The 14,584-nt window shown below is 44.2% G+C and overlaps 1 protein-coding gene across 7 annotated transcripts in view; it reads right to left on the bottom strand.

Moving 5' to 3' along the window:
• ALDH18A1 (aldehyde dehydrogenase 18 family member A1) overlaps positions 1–14,580 on the bottom strand; it is a 36,496-nt gene extending 21,916 nt beyond the window's left edge. For 2 of the 7 annotated variants that reach the window (XM_056351132.1, XM_056351136.1), the window contains exons 1-7: positions 12,195–12,281; positions 8,847–8,884; positions 8,431–8,554; positions 3,740–3,963; positions 1,987–2,136; positions 1,792–1,896; positions 229–387 (exon numbers count right to left, since the gene is read on the bottom strand). In XM_056351132.1, coding sequence (XP_056207107.1) covers positions 229–387; positions 1,792–1,896; positions 1,987–2,136; positions 3,740–3,963; positions 8,431–8,524 — 732 coding nt within the window. In that variant the 5' untranslated portion in view covers positions 8,525–8,554; positions 8,847–8,884; positions 12,195–12,281. Of the gene's footprint in view, positions 1–228; positions 388–1,791; positions 1,897–1,986; positions 2,137–3,739; positions 3,964–8,430; positions 8,555–8,846; positions 8,885–12,194; positions 12,285–14,514 lie in introns of those variants that run through there. The other 5 variants (XM_056351133.1, XM_056351138.1, XM_056351137.1 and 2 more) reach the window with 5 other exon arrangements.
• Between the last annotated feature and the right edge of the window lie 4 nt (positions 14,581–14,584).

Below are 14,584 nucleotides of genomic sequence, written 5' to 3'. Positions count from 1 at the left end.
TGGCAAGAGCAGACATCATCTGCCCTGCTTTCACCCCACAGCACTATACCATGCCAAAAACAGACAGATCAGCATAGTTTTCCAGTATCTTCCACACACATTACTAATTTTGTATGTTTGTTTCCCTGCTGCAGGCTTCAGGGGTCCCACATTATGGCATTAGTAAAGTATACACTAGTGTTGTACTATCTACAAGCATGATCCACCCCCTTGCAATACTTTACCCACATTTACCCCCTGCAGATCACTGTTTGGCTCTGGAGGTGGAACAACAGCATCATTAGTGTTAATTATAGGGACAATATTCATTCTTAAAAGCTCATGCAATGTTCCATTTAAGTTCCGACGCTTCTGTTCATCATGGAAATCCAGGTTGGTGACTAAAATCTAAATAGGGAAAATAAAATTGATATATACTTAGCCTACCACTTTTCCCGAGAACATCATCACAACCATATGTATTAACAGATCAGTCATGCTCTTTAGGTCACTGAAGAAGCATAAGCCATATTTAAAGAATAAAGAAAAAAAAAAGAGAAATATTCTTTCCACAACATTTTCAGGGTCATATACCTTAACTTGCACTGGAGCTTATAATGACCTTTCTCAAACTGACAGATTACAGGCTCCAGGAATCAACTTGGAAAAAGAAAACATACGCAGAACACAGATGCTGATTGTAACTACTAAGACCCTAAACAATTCAACAGATTACTTGAGACACTGCCTTTCCTATCATCCCTCCCAGTGTAATGTTTCTACTGTCACAAGCAGAAGGGGTTCCTGGTCTCAAGACTTCCCTTCAGCTATAGAACTCACTTGCTTTTCTGAAAGAATCTTGGTCTTAAAGCCTCCTGCTTGCAGATACTATCCCTTTCTTTCTGGTATTTTAAGCCAAAAGGACCTCAATGTCTACTCCCAAGAGACATTTTTTTCATTTTTACTCTGCCATTGGACATCTGAGAACTAAACAAACAACTCCACCAGACAATGTTATAACAGCACTTGGAATCAATGTGTACAGTGTCATTTTCAGCATGGGCCATTAATTCTTTTAAATCACGGGAATGATATTTGTCTACAGACTTGAAGAAGCACAACTTACAGTGACTGTTAGCTATACTGTAAACATTTTAGTGATATCAGCTACATGGTATTACAGGAAGAAGTTCCTCCAAGCGAGACTTCATATTAGGCTCTAAATTCATTAAAAGTGTCTAAACAAATAAGGTCTTACAGTTGATGCCATTCTGTATTCTCAGAGCATTTAAGATAAGCAAAGCCTGTTTAAAAGTAGTTCTGTTAATACAGTTGCAGCATTTGGTCTAAGCAGAAGACCCAGGCTTAGGGATACCATCACCCACAAGTTAGAAAGGTTTGAGGAGCAGACGAAGAGCAATTTATTAAGTGTGGATATGCACTTTTATCAGCTTTACAAAATGTGTGGCAGTTCAGCCACTTGTGATTTTAAAACACTCACTTTGGATCACCAAAATTTAGCTTTAGTGAAGAAACCTTAACACACATCCCCCTCCCCTGTACATACGAGCAGGACACATACGAACTCCAACCCCACCCACCCCATATTTGCTTCACCTAGATGATATATTACTCCATTTCAGAAATACCACACTACCATTTATGCTACAGTAATAAACCCCAAAAGGAGGTGGCAACAGAAATGCACAACTACAGTAAAGACAGCAGCATACAAAACATGGAAAAAATCCAAGAAAGATTCCATCACTGACTGAAGTAGCAAGTCAGTCTGGGAAAGAAGGAATTGCTTACTTGAGCTGCACAGATGCTGTACTGCGTAAACATGGCCTCGTACAGAGCCATCAGTCCACTCTGGCCAGCTGCTGCACAAGCTCGGGCCTCCAAGACTGGAACAGCCTACAGAGATAAAGAACAGCTGTCAGGCACTGACTTGAGCAGGTACTACCTAACATTCAAGGAAAAGTGCGAGTGCTGCCAGCCACTCACCATATCTTTCAGCTGACTCTGGCCTGAATGAAGCGCTTGCCTCACACTCTGAGAAAGCAAGATTTCATGACGCAACCGCTGCTTGCCAAAAGCTACAGCACCGCTGGTGACAATCATCATCTCTCTTCCCTGATTTTGCAGCATTGACACCTGTAAGTACAAAACTTAAGAAACAGAGCTTGGAGTATGATCACTGCTAGCATGACAGTTCTGGCTATTATAGATAACCTTATGTTCACCAGTTCTTGCTGACACAAGTGTTTTGCTTTATCCATTGATGTGCAAAGCAAGGAAACCCCCCCCAAGACACTCCTGCACACCTTACTAGCCAGTTAGGAGCTATGCAAAGGACTGCATGCAATCTGTAGTTTCTGCTAAACTTTCTTTTCACATTACCAGTTTTTAAGACAGTCATGCTTGAATTTTCAAAATACATATTACATGGTAACATTTCTATACCCCTCTTCCCTCCACCTCCATTGCTACAGATAAGATATGAAATAGCTGTAAAGTATGAGCTGTATCTTCCACCAGCCTTATTCATCACCCATTCCCAAAGCTGCCATTATACAGTAACTTTGAATTCTAGAAGTGAAGAAGCTAACTCTGGTAGTACAGCTTTTCATTACTTCTTCCTTATGTACATCTGGCCAGATTCCTTTCAAAGCTCTAAAACTAAATGCCTTATGTGAATTTAATTTATTATGTCAACTTTACTTCCTAGAAAAGACATGTCCAATCCCCCGCGAAGTCATAATTTCATGTTGGAGAACCAATCCATGAGTTGATCCCATCAATTTTTCTTACAAGTAACAAGGTTTCAAGCTTTCTCCTGGAGGAAATCTGCAAATGCTCAGGTAATCAAGAAGGGTCTACTGTTTCTGCAGACCTCACAAACTTCGGTGCCACCTTCCCACTAGATCCAATCAATGGCTCAGTCATGTCTTACCTATTGCATAAAAATCTCACTGTGCAAATTTCTCCCTCTATACTGGATCTGGCTAAGAGAGAGTTACCTTTCTTCGCAGGGGCCCATATGGTACTGTTTTAAGTATTACGACTAAAACAGTGTTTGTAACATTCCAGCATTTTGCCTGTTGCTCAATAGTGCTTGCACAGCATCAAAGCTTTACTTCCCCCCACTATGTGCCATCACAGCAGGTAGACTAGGGGCTGGACAAGAAGTCTGGAGAGGACACATTTGGGACAGCTGATACAAACTGGCCAAAAGGACATTCCATACCACAAGATGCCATGCTCAGCAATAACTCTGGGGTAGCAGAATAGGAAAGGGCAGTGGGCTGTCTTCCAAGGTGGCCATCACTCAGAGACTAGCTGGGCATTGGTCTGCTTGTCCAAGGTCATGAGCAATTGCCTTAACATCTCTTGTTTCTTTTCCCCTTTCCTTCACTTACCAAATTGTTTTTATTTCAGCCCAGGGGTTTTCTTACTTTTGCTCTTTCTATTTTCCTTCCAGTCTGACTGGTGGTTGGGGTGGAGGCATGGGGAATGAACAAGTATCTGTGTGCCTAGCTACTGGTCTGGGTCAACCCACCACACCTTCAAACACCAATTTACTGAATTACATGGTTTATACTACCACAGCACAGGGGGACGGAAAAAGGGAAAGGCCAACACATTGCTTTAAAGAGCCATCACTGGTTTACGAGTTTTTCCTACAATCTTCTGTGCCATCCAGCAATCACCGAGTATCTGAGTTAAAACAAACATTCCACTCCAGTCATAGAATTACCTGCTCTACAATAGATGCCAGCCTCCCAAGGGCCAAGCCACACTCATCCCCTCGAGTCACAACAGCACTACCCAGCTTCACTACAATCCGCTTTGCATGCTTCAGCTCACTGCGGTGTGCAAACGATTTTCCATGTGCACGGCTGAGTGGCATGGTGATAAATGGGATGTTGCTCCAACAACGGATAGACTCATTCCTTAATCTTTGGTTATAGCAAGAGAAATCTGTGGTTGAAGAACGAAAGTAAAAAAAAAAAAATGCAGCTTTTAGTGTTTCATTCAGACTTTTAAGCCCTTGAATTCGGTTAACACTTCCTCCCTTTCCAAGGCTAAAGCTCACAAAACACACGTCTCAGTGACTGGGGATGAGAAGCTAGCTTTCAAATCACCAAAATAAAGAGAGAGCCAATATCTGAGCAGCACTAAGCGTCCCTAAGGTATATAAAGCAGTGTATCACAGACCTTTGACTCTGGGAATCTAGAAGACCAAACTGAAGGACACTAGAAGAACCCCTACAGCTCCCATTTACTCACAGGAAGTAAAAGTACTAGTTTAAAAAACATTCTCATTTGCCTTGCCTCATCAGATACAGACAGAGAGTTTTCCTGTCTGTAGTAGCACAGAAAGCTTAACTGTTAGGAAAGATGAGAAACACAGCTTTTACAACATCTCTAAGTCAGGTATTTTTGCATGTTGCTGAACTAAGGGCAGCAGAAGGGGGATGATGGAGGTATGAACAGGAAGTCAACCTCCTACAGGGTAAACAGGCATTGGAAAAAAAGAGTCACAGCACTACTCAGGTAAGATACAACATACATAAGGCTGGCACTTCACCCAAGTCAATAAGCTAGGGAACATTTCTTGGGAAAAAACTTTGCTCTCAAAATGCTTTTAAAGGACAGTAAGACCACTATCAGCAAAGCAGATTAAAGAGAATAGTGACTATTAAGGTACAATCACAACGAACAGTCTGGATCATTTCTAACTGATAAAGACGTGGACCAAAACATAAAGTCCCAAAGTTACACTGAAGGAATGAGGGCAGATGGAAAGCACTTCCAACATACTTCATATGAAGTTTTGCAAAGCCACACTGAATCAAGTGTGAAGGAGTCATACAGATAAGAATATCTGCAGCCCAAGTGTGTCAACTGGATAATTAATAAAATATGGATAAGCCATATTACTTGAAAAAAAATTGAAACCACATTTCCTTATGTAATTCTGCTTGTATTACTGTTCAGAAACTGCACTGAAGCACATCAACTTTTCGACAGTCTCAAAAATACAAGTATAGCAAAAAAGAGGAAGCACACTTCTGATGTAACTACAGAAGAAATGGCTACCGACACTACACTCCAGGACCAAAAGTACAACTTAGTCAAAAGATGGCACACATTCATGGAAAGTTATGGAGAAGATCATACTGGATGCTATTGAAAGGCATTTAAAGAACAATGCAATCATCAAGCACAGCCAACATGGGTTCACAAAGGCAGCAGTCCTGTTTAACTAATTTGACATCCTGCTACAAGGTCACCCAACTCATGGATGAAGGAAAGCAAGATGGTGATTGTTAGTTTTCTCAATTTTAGCCAGGCTTTTGACACTGTCCCTTGCAGCATCCTTCTGGACAAGTTGTCCAGCTGCAGGATGCGCTGCGCTGGGTAAAGACCTGGATGGATGGCAAGACTCAAACGGCTGTAGTAAATGGGGCTACATCTAGCTAGTGACCAATCACCAATGGTGTTCTGCAGGACTCAATCCTAGAACTCATGCTGTGCAATATTTTTATCAGTGATCTGGATGCAGAAGTTGACTGTACTGTTAGCAAGTTTGCTGATGATGCTAAACTGGAAGGTGCTGTTGACTCTGGAGGGACAAGAGGCCTTGCAAGGGATCTAGATAGATTGGAGCATTGAGCAATCATCAGTGCCATGAAATTTAAGAACAAATGCTGGGTTCTGCACCCTGTTCAGGGACAGAGTAATGCAGGGCACAAGTCAAAACGGGGAGAGGAGTGACTGGAGAGCAGTCCTGCAGAAAGGGAGCTGGGGGTGCCAGCTGGCAGCAGGCTCAGTGGGAGCCAGCAGTGTGCGCTGGCACCAAGAGGGCAAACCGCATCCTGGGGTGCATCAGACACAGCATAGCCAGTTGGTCAGACAGGGGATTGTGCCGATGTATTTATCATTGGTGTGGCCTCACCCCAAATACCGTGTGCAGTGCTGAGCCCCACAGTTTAAGAAGGATGTGAAGGTCCTTGAATGTGCCCAGAGGAGGGTGGGCAAGCAAGCTGGTGAAGGGCTGGAAGGCATGTCTTCTGCAGAGCGGCTGAGGACTCTGGGTTTATCTAGTTTGGAGAGAAGGAGGCTGAGGAACAACCTCATTGCTCTCTGCAGCTTCCTGAGGAGGGGACATGGAGAAGGAGGTGCAGATCTCTTCTCCCTCAGATCCAGGGACAGGATGCGTGGGAGTGGTTCAAAGCTGCTTCAGGAGAGCTTCAGACTGGACATTAGGAAGCATTTCCTTTACCAAGAGGGTGGTCAAACACTGGAACAGGCTTCCGGGAGAGGCAGTTGATGCACCGAGCCTGTCGGTGTTTAAGAGGCATTTGGACAATGCCCTTAACATGCTTTAGCTGTTGATCAGCCCTGAAGTGGTCAGGCAGTTTGACTAGATGGTCGTTCTAAGTCCCTTCCAACTGAACTATTCTGTCCAGTCAATCCTAACTAATATCTCATCTAAAGGTGTAGAAGCTTCTTTACAAATCAGTAAACTGAATCCTATGCCATGGTCAGAGTTATCTGCTTATATCTGACTGAGTATGTTCAGTCTCTCTAATTTTGATGCACTGTAATACAAAATAGATTCATTTACAGCCTAAATTGATTATTGTCAGTGCTACTTCTGCTGGAGAAAGACAGGAATGAGCAGAGTGCTACAGGAGAGAGAAATCTGTAATTTAACAATGTTTTAAATAAATACATATTTTGTTCATTACACATAAGAAGCTGAAATCGTAACTGAGGGCTGCACTAACATGTCACACACACAAAAGCAGAAAATGGACTTTGGAGACAAGTTTAATTTGTCCCTCATTTTTATGAGGGAACACTTTGTGAATGTAAGCAAGACCTACAATACATACAGAAGAACAGGTGAAAGAGTCCAATTTATCTGTTCTTTCCAGTATTATACATTAATATATAGTATTTGCCTATCCCACACAGTATGACCATAAAGGAGTAAAAACAATTTATTTCCAATTCTCTTGGCTAAAGCTTCAGGATTTAGAAGGTTCCAAGAAGGCAGCTGTTGAAGGATAACCAGTACCTGAAAAGAAACTACTTATTTTTTCAGAAAAAGACAAGGAAAAAGGCAACAGTTCTAGAACAAGCAGAGAATTTAATCCATCTCCACTGAAGTCCTAATTGCTAACCTTGCTCTATGACTGCATAAACCTATCTTTTTTAGTTATTTAGACTTGACTTAGATGTGAAATCAGCTCCCATGTCAGATATGCAAAACATTTCTAGTGATGCAAGCCCATTAACTTGCTTCATATGCAGTTAGAGAGAAACTGATATAGCCATCCAGTCAACTTTTTATACCAATAGGTTTCTAGGCATTCCAGTTTTTATCTCCAGTACCTTTTCAACGGTTTCACTTCCTTAATAAAGAAGGGGAAACATATGAAAAAAGACTAAGTATTTGCACTGCAGATCCTTTTAGTGACCTGCATGAGGAGTAAAGAAGCAGAATTTCAAAATACAAGCTGAAGAGGATCACAACAGAAACAGCAGAGAACAAAAGAAAACTGAAAAATGCTCAATCCAGTTTTAGAATGCAATTGACAAAGTAACCAGAGTTGCTCCAATAATGGATATTGACTACTGTCAACACTAAGGAATAATTTCCAGTGTTAGTTATGAGTAGTTTACTGACTCTGGAAAATGCAGAGTATTTAGAAATACTACAAAAGCAGAAATCAACAGAGCTATAGCTTAAAAAGAAACAGTTTAGCGTTTTCAATATTTCAACATCTATTAATTCACATAAATATCAACAAAAGACAACCGTTAACACACCAACCAATGTGACATTAATCTTGCATGTGAAGGTAAACAGTTAGCCTCCTTATCTAATAGGGTCTATCTATCCTTGCCTTCTCTATTTCAGACCGCTAATCAAATAAACAGTGAATGGTTCTTCCAAGTTTGGTTTTCAGGGAAAAGCTATTGACAGGGCACCTATGTATTTACACTCAGGCTTTCTGCAAGCATGTTTCCACTTTTACTTAATCCAAAAATATTTCAGCTTCACACCTGGTTTTACTCAAGAAATTTGTGGGCTGAAAGTGCAGATGGAGGAGCAGGCATGATCAGATTTTGTTTTCCAGGAATGTATGAGGTTAAAATAAAGAACTTTTACAGTACTTTCGTAACAGATTTTTTTGCTTGAAATGCACATCAGAATGAAAAATACATCCTCTCAGACATCCATCCAGCTGAATGTCACTGAAGGAGAAAGACATATTAAGAAAGCAGAGCTTCAATGGCAGCTCAGTCCAGAGACTGTAATTTTTAAATTATGTTAATGAGGTGATTTTCCTTTGAACATAGGGAAGAACATAGGCATGCCCTGACACAACTAACCAATATTATTAGAAACGTGCTTTCTCTCATACATACATAAACGGGAAATGGTTGTGATGGTATGTGGTGACAACACAAAGCACCATCCAGGGGAACGGACAAGAGGGCTCAGAGCAGCTCGACACAACATTTTGAGATGCCTTCTGCAAATCAATGGTATCTGTAAGTTAAAAGGAAGGGAGGAGAATGAAAACTGGTTAAATATCAGTGAATTTCCATCTATTATTTCTTGTCACACCCACCCCACCCCCAACTCCTCTTTGTCCCGCACAGTCTCAACAGTTTCCCTGTGCAAGAGAGACACATCCCACTCTACCCATTTCGCAGAGCTCTCAGACTGTGTCTTAGAACTAGAAGGCCCCTGTTCCCTACCTGCTGGCAGAGGACCATTATTAAAGATCAAGAACAAAATATGGTTCCCCAAGAAGGCAAAAGACTATTAGTGAGCATACCTACAATGGAGAAAGGTAGTAACTGTGCACAGAGAAGCCTGGAAGAAAAAAAAAACACAAACAAGTAGAGAGTTGTATCATCCAGACTTCTCTACACACCCCACAACAGGGCATCTACTGCACTTCTCATGAATCTCCAGCATAGAAGATAGGCTGATTCACTTCCCCCTGAGCACTACCAAATGACAAGATCTTAACCATGATTACAAGCAAGGACATAAATTTCACAGTAGTTTCCCTTGACTGAACTTGTAAACACTCAGGATTCTTCTAACTCAAAATCCACAACAGCAAGTACCCAGGAAACAAGGGATACAGAATTAGCAGTCTCCTATGACAGGCCTGTAGTAGGTGAAGTAACACATCTAGCATCACAAAGGAAACAAAGGACATCAACAAGAATACAGATCTCCCAGACTGTGCTTAAACCATAAAACCTCTCCTCCCCCTTCTACAACATTTTTCTTCCTTTGCTTGGTTTCCGTTCATCCCTCTGCACCATTGGAATAGAGCAAACACCACTGCACAGGTAGGGAGAAGGTATTGAAAAGAGGACAAAGAGAGCTCATAGTACCTGCATTTGGAAGGCTGACAGTACAAACACCATGACAACTGTAGCACCTGGCAGTGCTGGAATATGTGTACATGAACACCTGAAGTTGCTTCATTACCCTGGAACAGCGTATTGCTATTATATCTCATTATAATCATTACCAAAATACACACCTCTACAAAAGACAGGCAGCCACCAGCAGATATGATTCTCCTTTGTCCAATAAAGATTACACAGCACAGCATTTTGACAATATTAATCTGCAGTGTCCCTCCAGCTCTGTATTTCATCTGAAATGTCAGTCTTGACCACTGCCAGGATGAGGCAGCAAAGGACTCAGAGTAGATGACAGAACTGAGCAAGTAGTCCCAAGTTTTCTTCTCACAACAGGGCAAGCTTAAAGGAGCTGTTGAACAGTACCAACTGCAACACTCCCCTCTCTGAACCCTTACCAGGCGCCTCATGCACCCACCTCTGGGGGTCAACACAATTCCCACTGTTCATATGCCTGGCGGTTTGACCCTTTCACCTTGGAGTTCACCTGCCACCTACTGTCAGCCATCACCTTCCCAGCAGGGTCTTAGCTGCGTCTCAGAGGTATGTTCAAAGTCCAACAGCTCCTGACAACATGAACTGGTAAACAGCAGGTCCTTTATCCAGAAACTCTTCTACCACAGCTATCCTGAGTGGAACTGCCTGTTCCTCTTCACCTCCCTTCACAGACTGTCTCCCTTAGGGACTGGCACCAGGCACTCTACCCGAAGTTTCTCCCCCCGACACTTCCTGTTCCAGTCTCTCTCACCAGGCCTTTGACTGCAACTACAGTAATAATATTCACCTGGTGTTGCACTGCCACTAGAATACTGACACACACCAGCTAGATCAAGCTGTGCTCCTTGGTTGCTCCCACTGGTCTGTCGGAGAAGCATTTCACATTCTCACTACAGGGCTGCTTGCAACTATGAGCAACCTTGTTCTTCTGGAAGACTGCCTCCTGTTTCCCTTTGCCAGAGGCAATTTTGCTAAGATTGAGCAGACAATGAGTGACAAGTGGCAAACAGCGTGGATCTTTTGAAGGAAAAAAATCAGAGAGAAATAATATGGTTTTGAAACTAGCTTGTGAGAAAAGGCAAGGAGACTGAGTTTACAAGACAGAAACAGAAAATTTAAAGCTGCAGTAGACATCAAGAAAAGATACATGAAATGGGAATGATGCTGCCAGAAAGCACAGAGCACAGGGCACTCTGTACAAGCTTGCTTTCAGACTAGTGCAAGGCTGCAGAGTAACTTCTTACTCTCTTCTCACTCTATCAAGGATCTAAAGTTGATTTCAATCCCCAATTTCCATTCCACTCCCATTTTCACACCTGGAATGGTTCTGGTCTTCAGTAACAAACCAGAAAAAGGTACACAACTTAAAAAAATAGTATCTTAAACTTCTGCCTTACTCGGAGGGGAGGGAGCAATAAAAAGAAATGTAAAATGCATATTGCTCCAAGACTAACATCAGCTTTTAAAAAAATCAGGGTTTTTTATTATTAATATCAGGATAAACCTACTCCTTCCAAAATAACTTTTAAAAATATCATTCTCCCATCACCTCTTTAAATAATGTGTTATCCTTATATTATCACTCATAGAAAGTAGTACTATTGGCTGGTTTTCATGAATTTATTAACAGCCGTTAAGTAGCACAATGCATTTAGATTCTGTTCCAGGTCAGTGTAAAAAGACTTAGTCACCTTCCCAAACAATCAGGGAAATTCTCAAATTCTACAACTGATGCCTTTAATAACAACAATCTATAACACTGATTTTTCAGCCTGTTGGCTGGAAGCCTGTGGATGTCCACAACTATTTGCAGTGAGCTGGAAAATGAAAACTAAATAAAGTTTTGGGGTTTTTCTTCACAGTTATATATATACATATATATAATATATATATGAAGGCCAGTATCTCAACTAAATGTTAGGACATTCCACAAGTTGAAAAAATTTGGAAACCAAACTCCTATATAAAGAGTTATACACTTACTAAGCAGAGAAAAATCAAGTTCTGAGGAAATCCACACAATTTTAATTGTTTACTGTAACACAAGTAAGTCTTCTGTAACATTCGGGGGGCTGGGGGGTATTTAAACAGCTTTGTTACCTTATCAACTAAAACTTCTGTAAGGAAAAAAAACCACCACCCCCCGCAGTTCTTAGTGAAAATTCAAAACTAAGAAACGTTCCCAGAGGGAAGCCAGTTCAGAAGAACTGATTAAAATAAACACGATCTTCAAATAAATCGTCTTTAGACAGTTCACAAGTAGCTTTGCCCGAGTTCCACAGAAGGTACAAACACGGAGCACAGGCCCCCGGCAGCATGTACCCCACCTTCCTCTGCAGGACCCGCCCGGCCGCGCCGCCTGGGCCTGGGGCTCTGCCTCCCGCGGCCCAACAGCCGCCCGCCCCGGCCCGCAGAGCCGCGCGGAGCACCTCGGCGGCCAGAGCTGCGGAAGTTCAGTACCGCCCCATTCCTTACGCCTCGCCTACAGGTAAGTCGGGCAACACCAGCAGGCCCGTGCCGCAGCAGCGCTAGCTCAGGAGCGGGGCCCCCGGTGCCCGCCCGCACGGGGCAAGCAGCGGAACCGGGCGGCCCGCAGCAGGGCTGAGCAGCAGCACCCGCTCCGGCACAGCCAGCCAGCTCAGCCTGACACAACGCAGCGGCAAATTGCTTCTTCCGCGCATCTCAGTGGCACCTGCAGGCGCCACTCCTTGCCCGAGACCTCGGATCCGCCACAACCCCCGTACCTGACCCTCCTGCTGACACGGGTCTGCCAGAGGAGGCAGCTCCCGCCGGCAGCCCCGGCGAGGGAAGGGCCGCGCGGCCGCCGCGGGACGGCCCAGCTGGGCCGCCGCAGCCAATCCCCGCCCCGCCAGCACCCCCAGCAGCCAATCCCCGCCCAGCCGGCACACCCCGCGCGCCCAGCAGCCAATCCGCGCCCAGCAGCCAATCCCCGCCCCGCCGACACCCCCCCCCCCCCCGCGCGCCCAGCGCCGGCTGATGTAACTCCGGCGGCTCCGCCCGCCGCGCGCGTAGCCCGCCCGCCGCCCCAGCAGATGATGTAATCCTACTCCACGTTGCAGCACAAAATCCAGGGCTCTGCAAGCTACCGCATTAACAACTGTTTTCTGTCTCGTCCCAGACTAGTCCAGACGGCCCTACCCGCAACGCGGGCCGCCTGGCCATCTCCTACATTCAGTTACCCTTGACCTCAGTTCTCCCCGTTCGCAGGCTGATGCAGACAGCAGACGAAAGGCATCTGTCACCAAACTTTTGAGAGCAGCTTTACCTCCGCCAGCCCCATACCCCCACTGCCACCCAAACACCTCCACAACGGCATGAGTGCTGGCTTTGCTCTTCACTTACCTCCCAATTAAGAGAGTCACAGAATCGCTTAGGTTGGAAAACACTTTTAAGATCATCAAGTCTAAACGGTTAAGCCAGCACTGCCAAGCCCACCACTAACCATGTCCCCAAGTGCCACATCTACAGCATCTCTTAAAACACATCCAGGGATGGTGACTCAACCACTCACCTGGGAAGCCTGTTCCAATGCTTGACAGCCCTTTTGGTGAAGAGTTTTTTTCCTAGTATCCAATCTAAACCTCCCCTGGCGTAGTTTGAGGCTGTTCCCTCTTGTCCTGTTGCTTGTTATCTGGGAGAAGAGACCGACACCCCCCTGCCTACAGCCCCTGTCAGGGAACTGCAAAGAGCAGTAAGGTACCCCGAGCCTCCTCCTCTCCAGGCTGAACCCCCAGCTCCCCCTGCCACCCCTGCCAGCCTTGTGCTCCAGACCCCTCACCAGCCCCGCTGCCCGTATCTGGACACGCTGCAGCACCTCTACGTCCCTCTTGAAGTGAGGGGCCCAGAACTGAAACTCAGGGCTCCCGGTGCAGCCTGGACAGTGCTGAGCACAGGGTCACTGCCCTGGTCCTGCTGGCTGCACTGTTCTGGCTACAAACCAGGGTGCCATTGGCCGCCCTGGCCACCTGGGCACCCTGCTGGCTCATGTTCAGTCAACTCTAGACCAGCACCCCCAGGCCCTTTCCCGCTGGGCAGCCTTCCAGTTACCTTTCCTCAAGCCTGTAGCGCAGAGTGGGGCTGGTGTGCCCCACGGGCAGGACCTGGCACTGAGCCTGGTTGAACCTGGTACAACTGGCCTCGGCCCATCGGTACAGCCTGCCCAGATGCCCCTGCAGAGCCCCCTGCCCCCCGGCAGGTCAATACTCCCACCCAGCTTCGCCTCATCTGCAAGCATTCTTATCGCTGCTATTAGTAGAAACCATAAATCTAGTTTCTCATCTTCAAAACCACTACAAAATTCATAGTAATTCCTCAATTCAACTCGGATACTAGTTATACTGTCTTCTGGCTATACCTATTTTACCACTGTTATATTCCTATTAGAATTCAAACAAATTCCAACAGCACTAATACTCATGTCGTTACAAGACAGTACATGGGGGTTTTGTTTGTTTTGTGGGATATTTTTGTTTGGTTCTTTTTTTTAAAGTCTTTAACACATCACCTTCTGGGATCAGGAAACAATCTTCTCTGAAAGGTTCATGACTGGAGAAAACCTCATGAAGAGTGAACAATATTCAAGTGGTGGGGGTAAAGTTCAAAACACTTGCAAAAATCTCAGTGTTTCAAGAAGTAATAAAAGACCCAACTCACAATTATCTGACATTAAGATTTCACTATCTCCACATGAAGGAAAACAAACCAACCCAGGAAAAAACCCTCAAAATAAATATAAGGTCATCACGTTGTTAGAAGACTATCTGGAGATCTCCACCAAAAGCAGAATTTTTTTAATCATCATAGCACACAAGCCCTGCCCTCCCCTCCTCCCCACTCCAAGTATTAGCAAAGATAAATCTGACATGTATAATTGCAGAATAAACACAATGCCAAAACCAGTATGTTGGTCAGTCAGTCACTCACAAAAAAACCCCCAGTGATTAAAGATATATCACAGCAGCTGATTTTTCATGCTAAGCCAAAATTTCATTTTTATTTTTAAACAGCTAATAAGAAACATGAATACTCTGATTTTAGGCTTACCTAAAGTAAGTTTTAGCACATGCAACTTCTTTGAACTGTGCTTTCAAATAAAAAGCTCCTTTCAACCCCT

Source organism: Falco biarmicus, chromosome 9, assembly GCF_023638135.1.
Source record: "Falco biarmicus isolate bFalBia1 chromosome 9, bFalBia1.pri, whole genome shotgun sequence".
Lineage (NCBI taxonomy): Eukaryota > Metazoa > Chordata > Aves > Falconiformes > Falconidae > Falco > Falco biarmicus.
The sequence above is the reverse complement of the archived record's forward strand: the minus strand, read 5'-3'. Positions and strand labels throughout refer to the sequence as shown.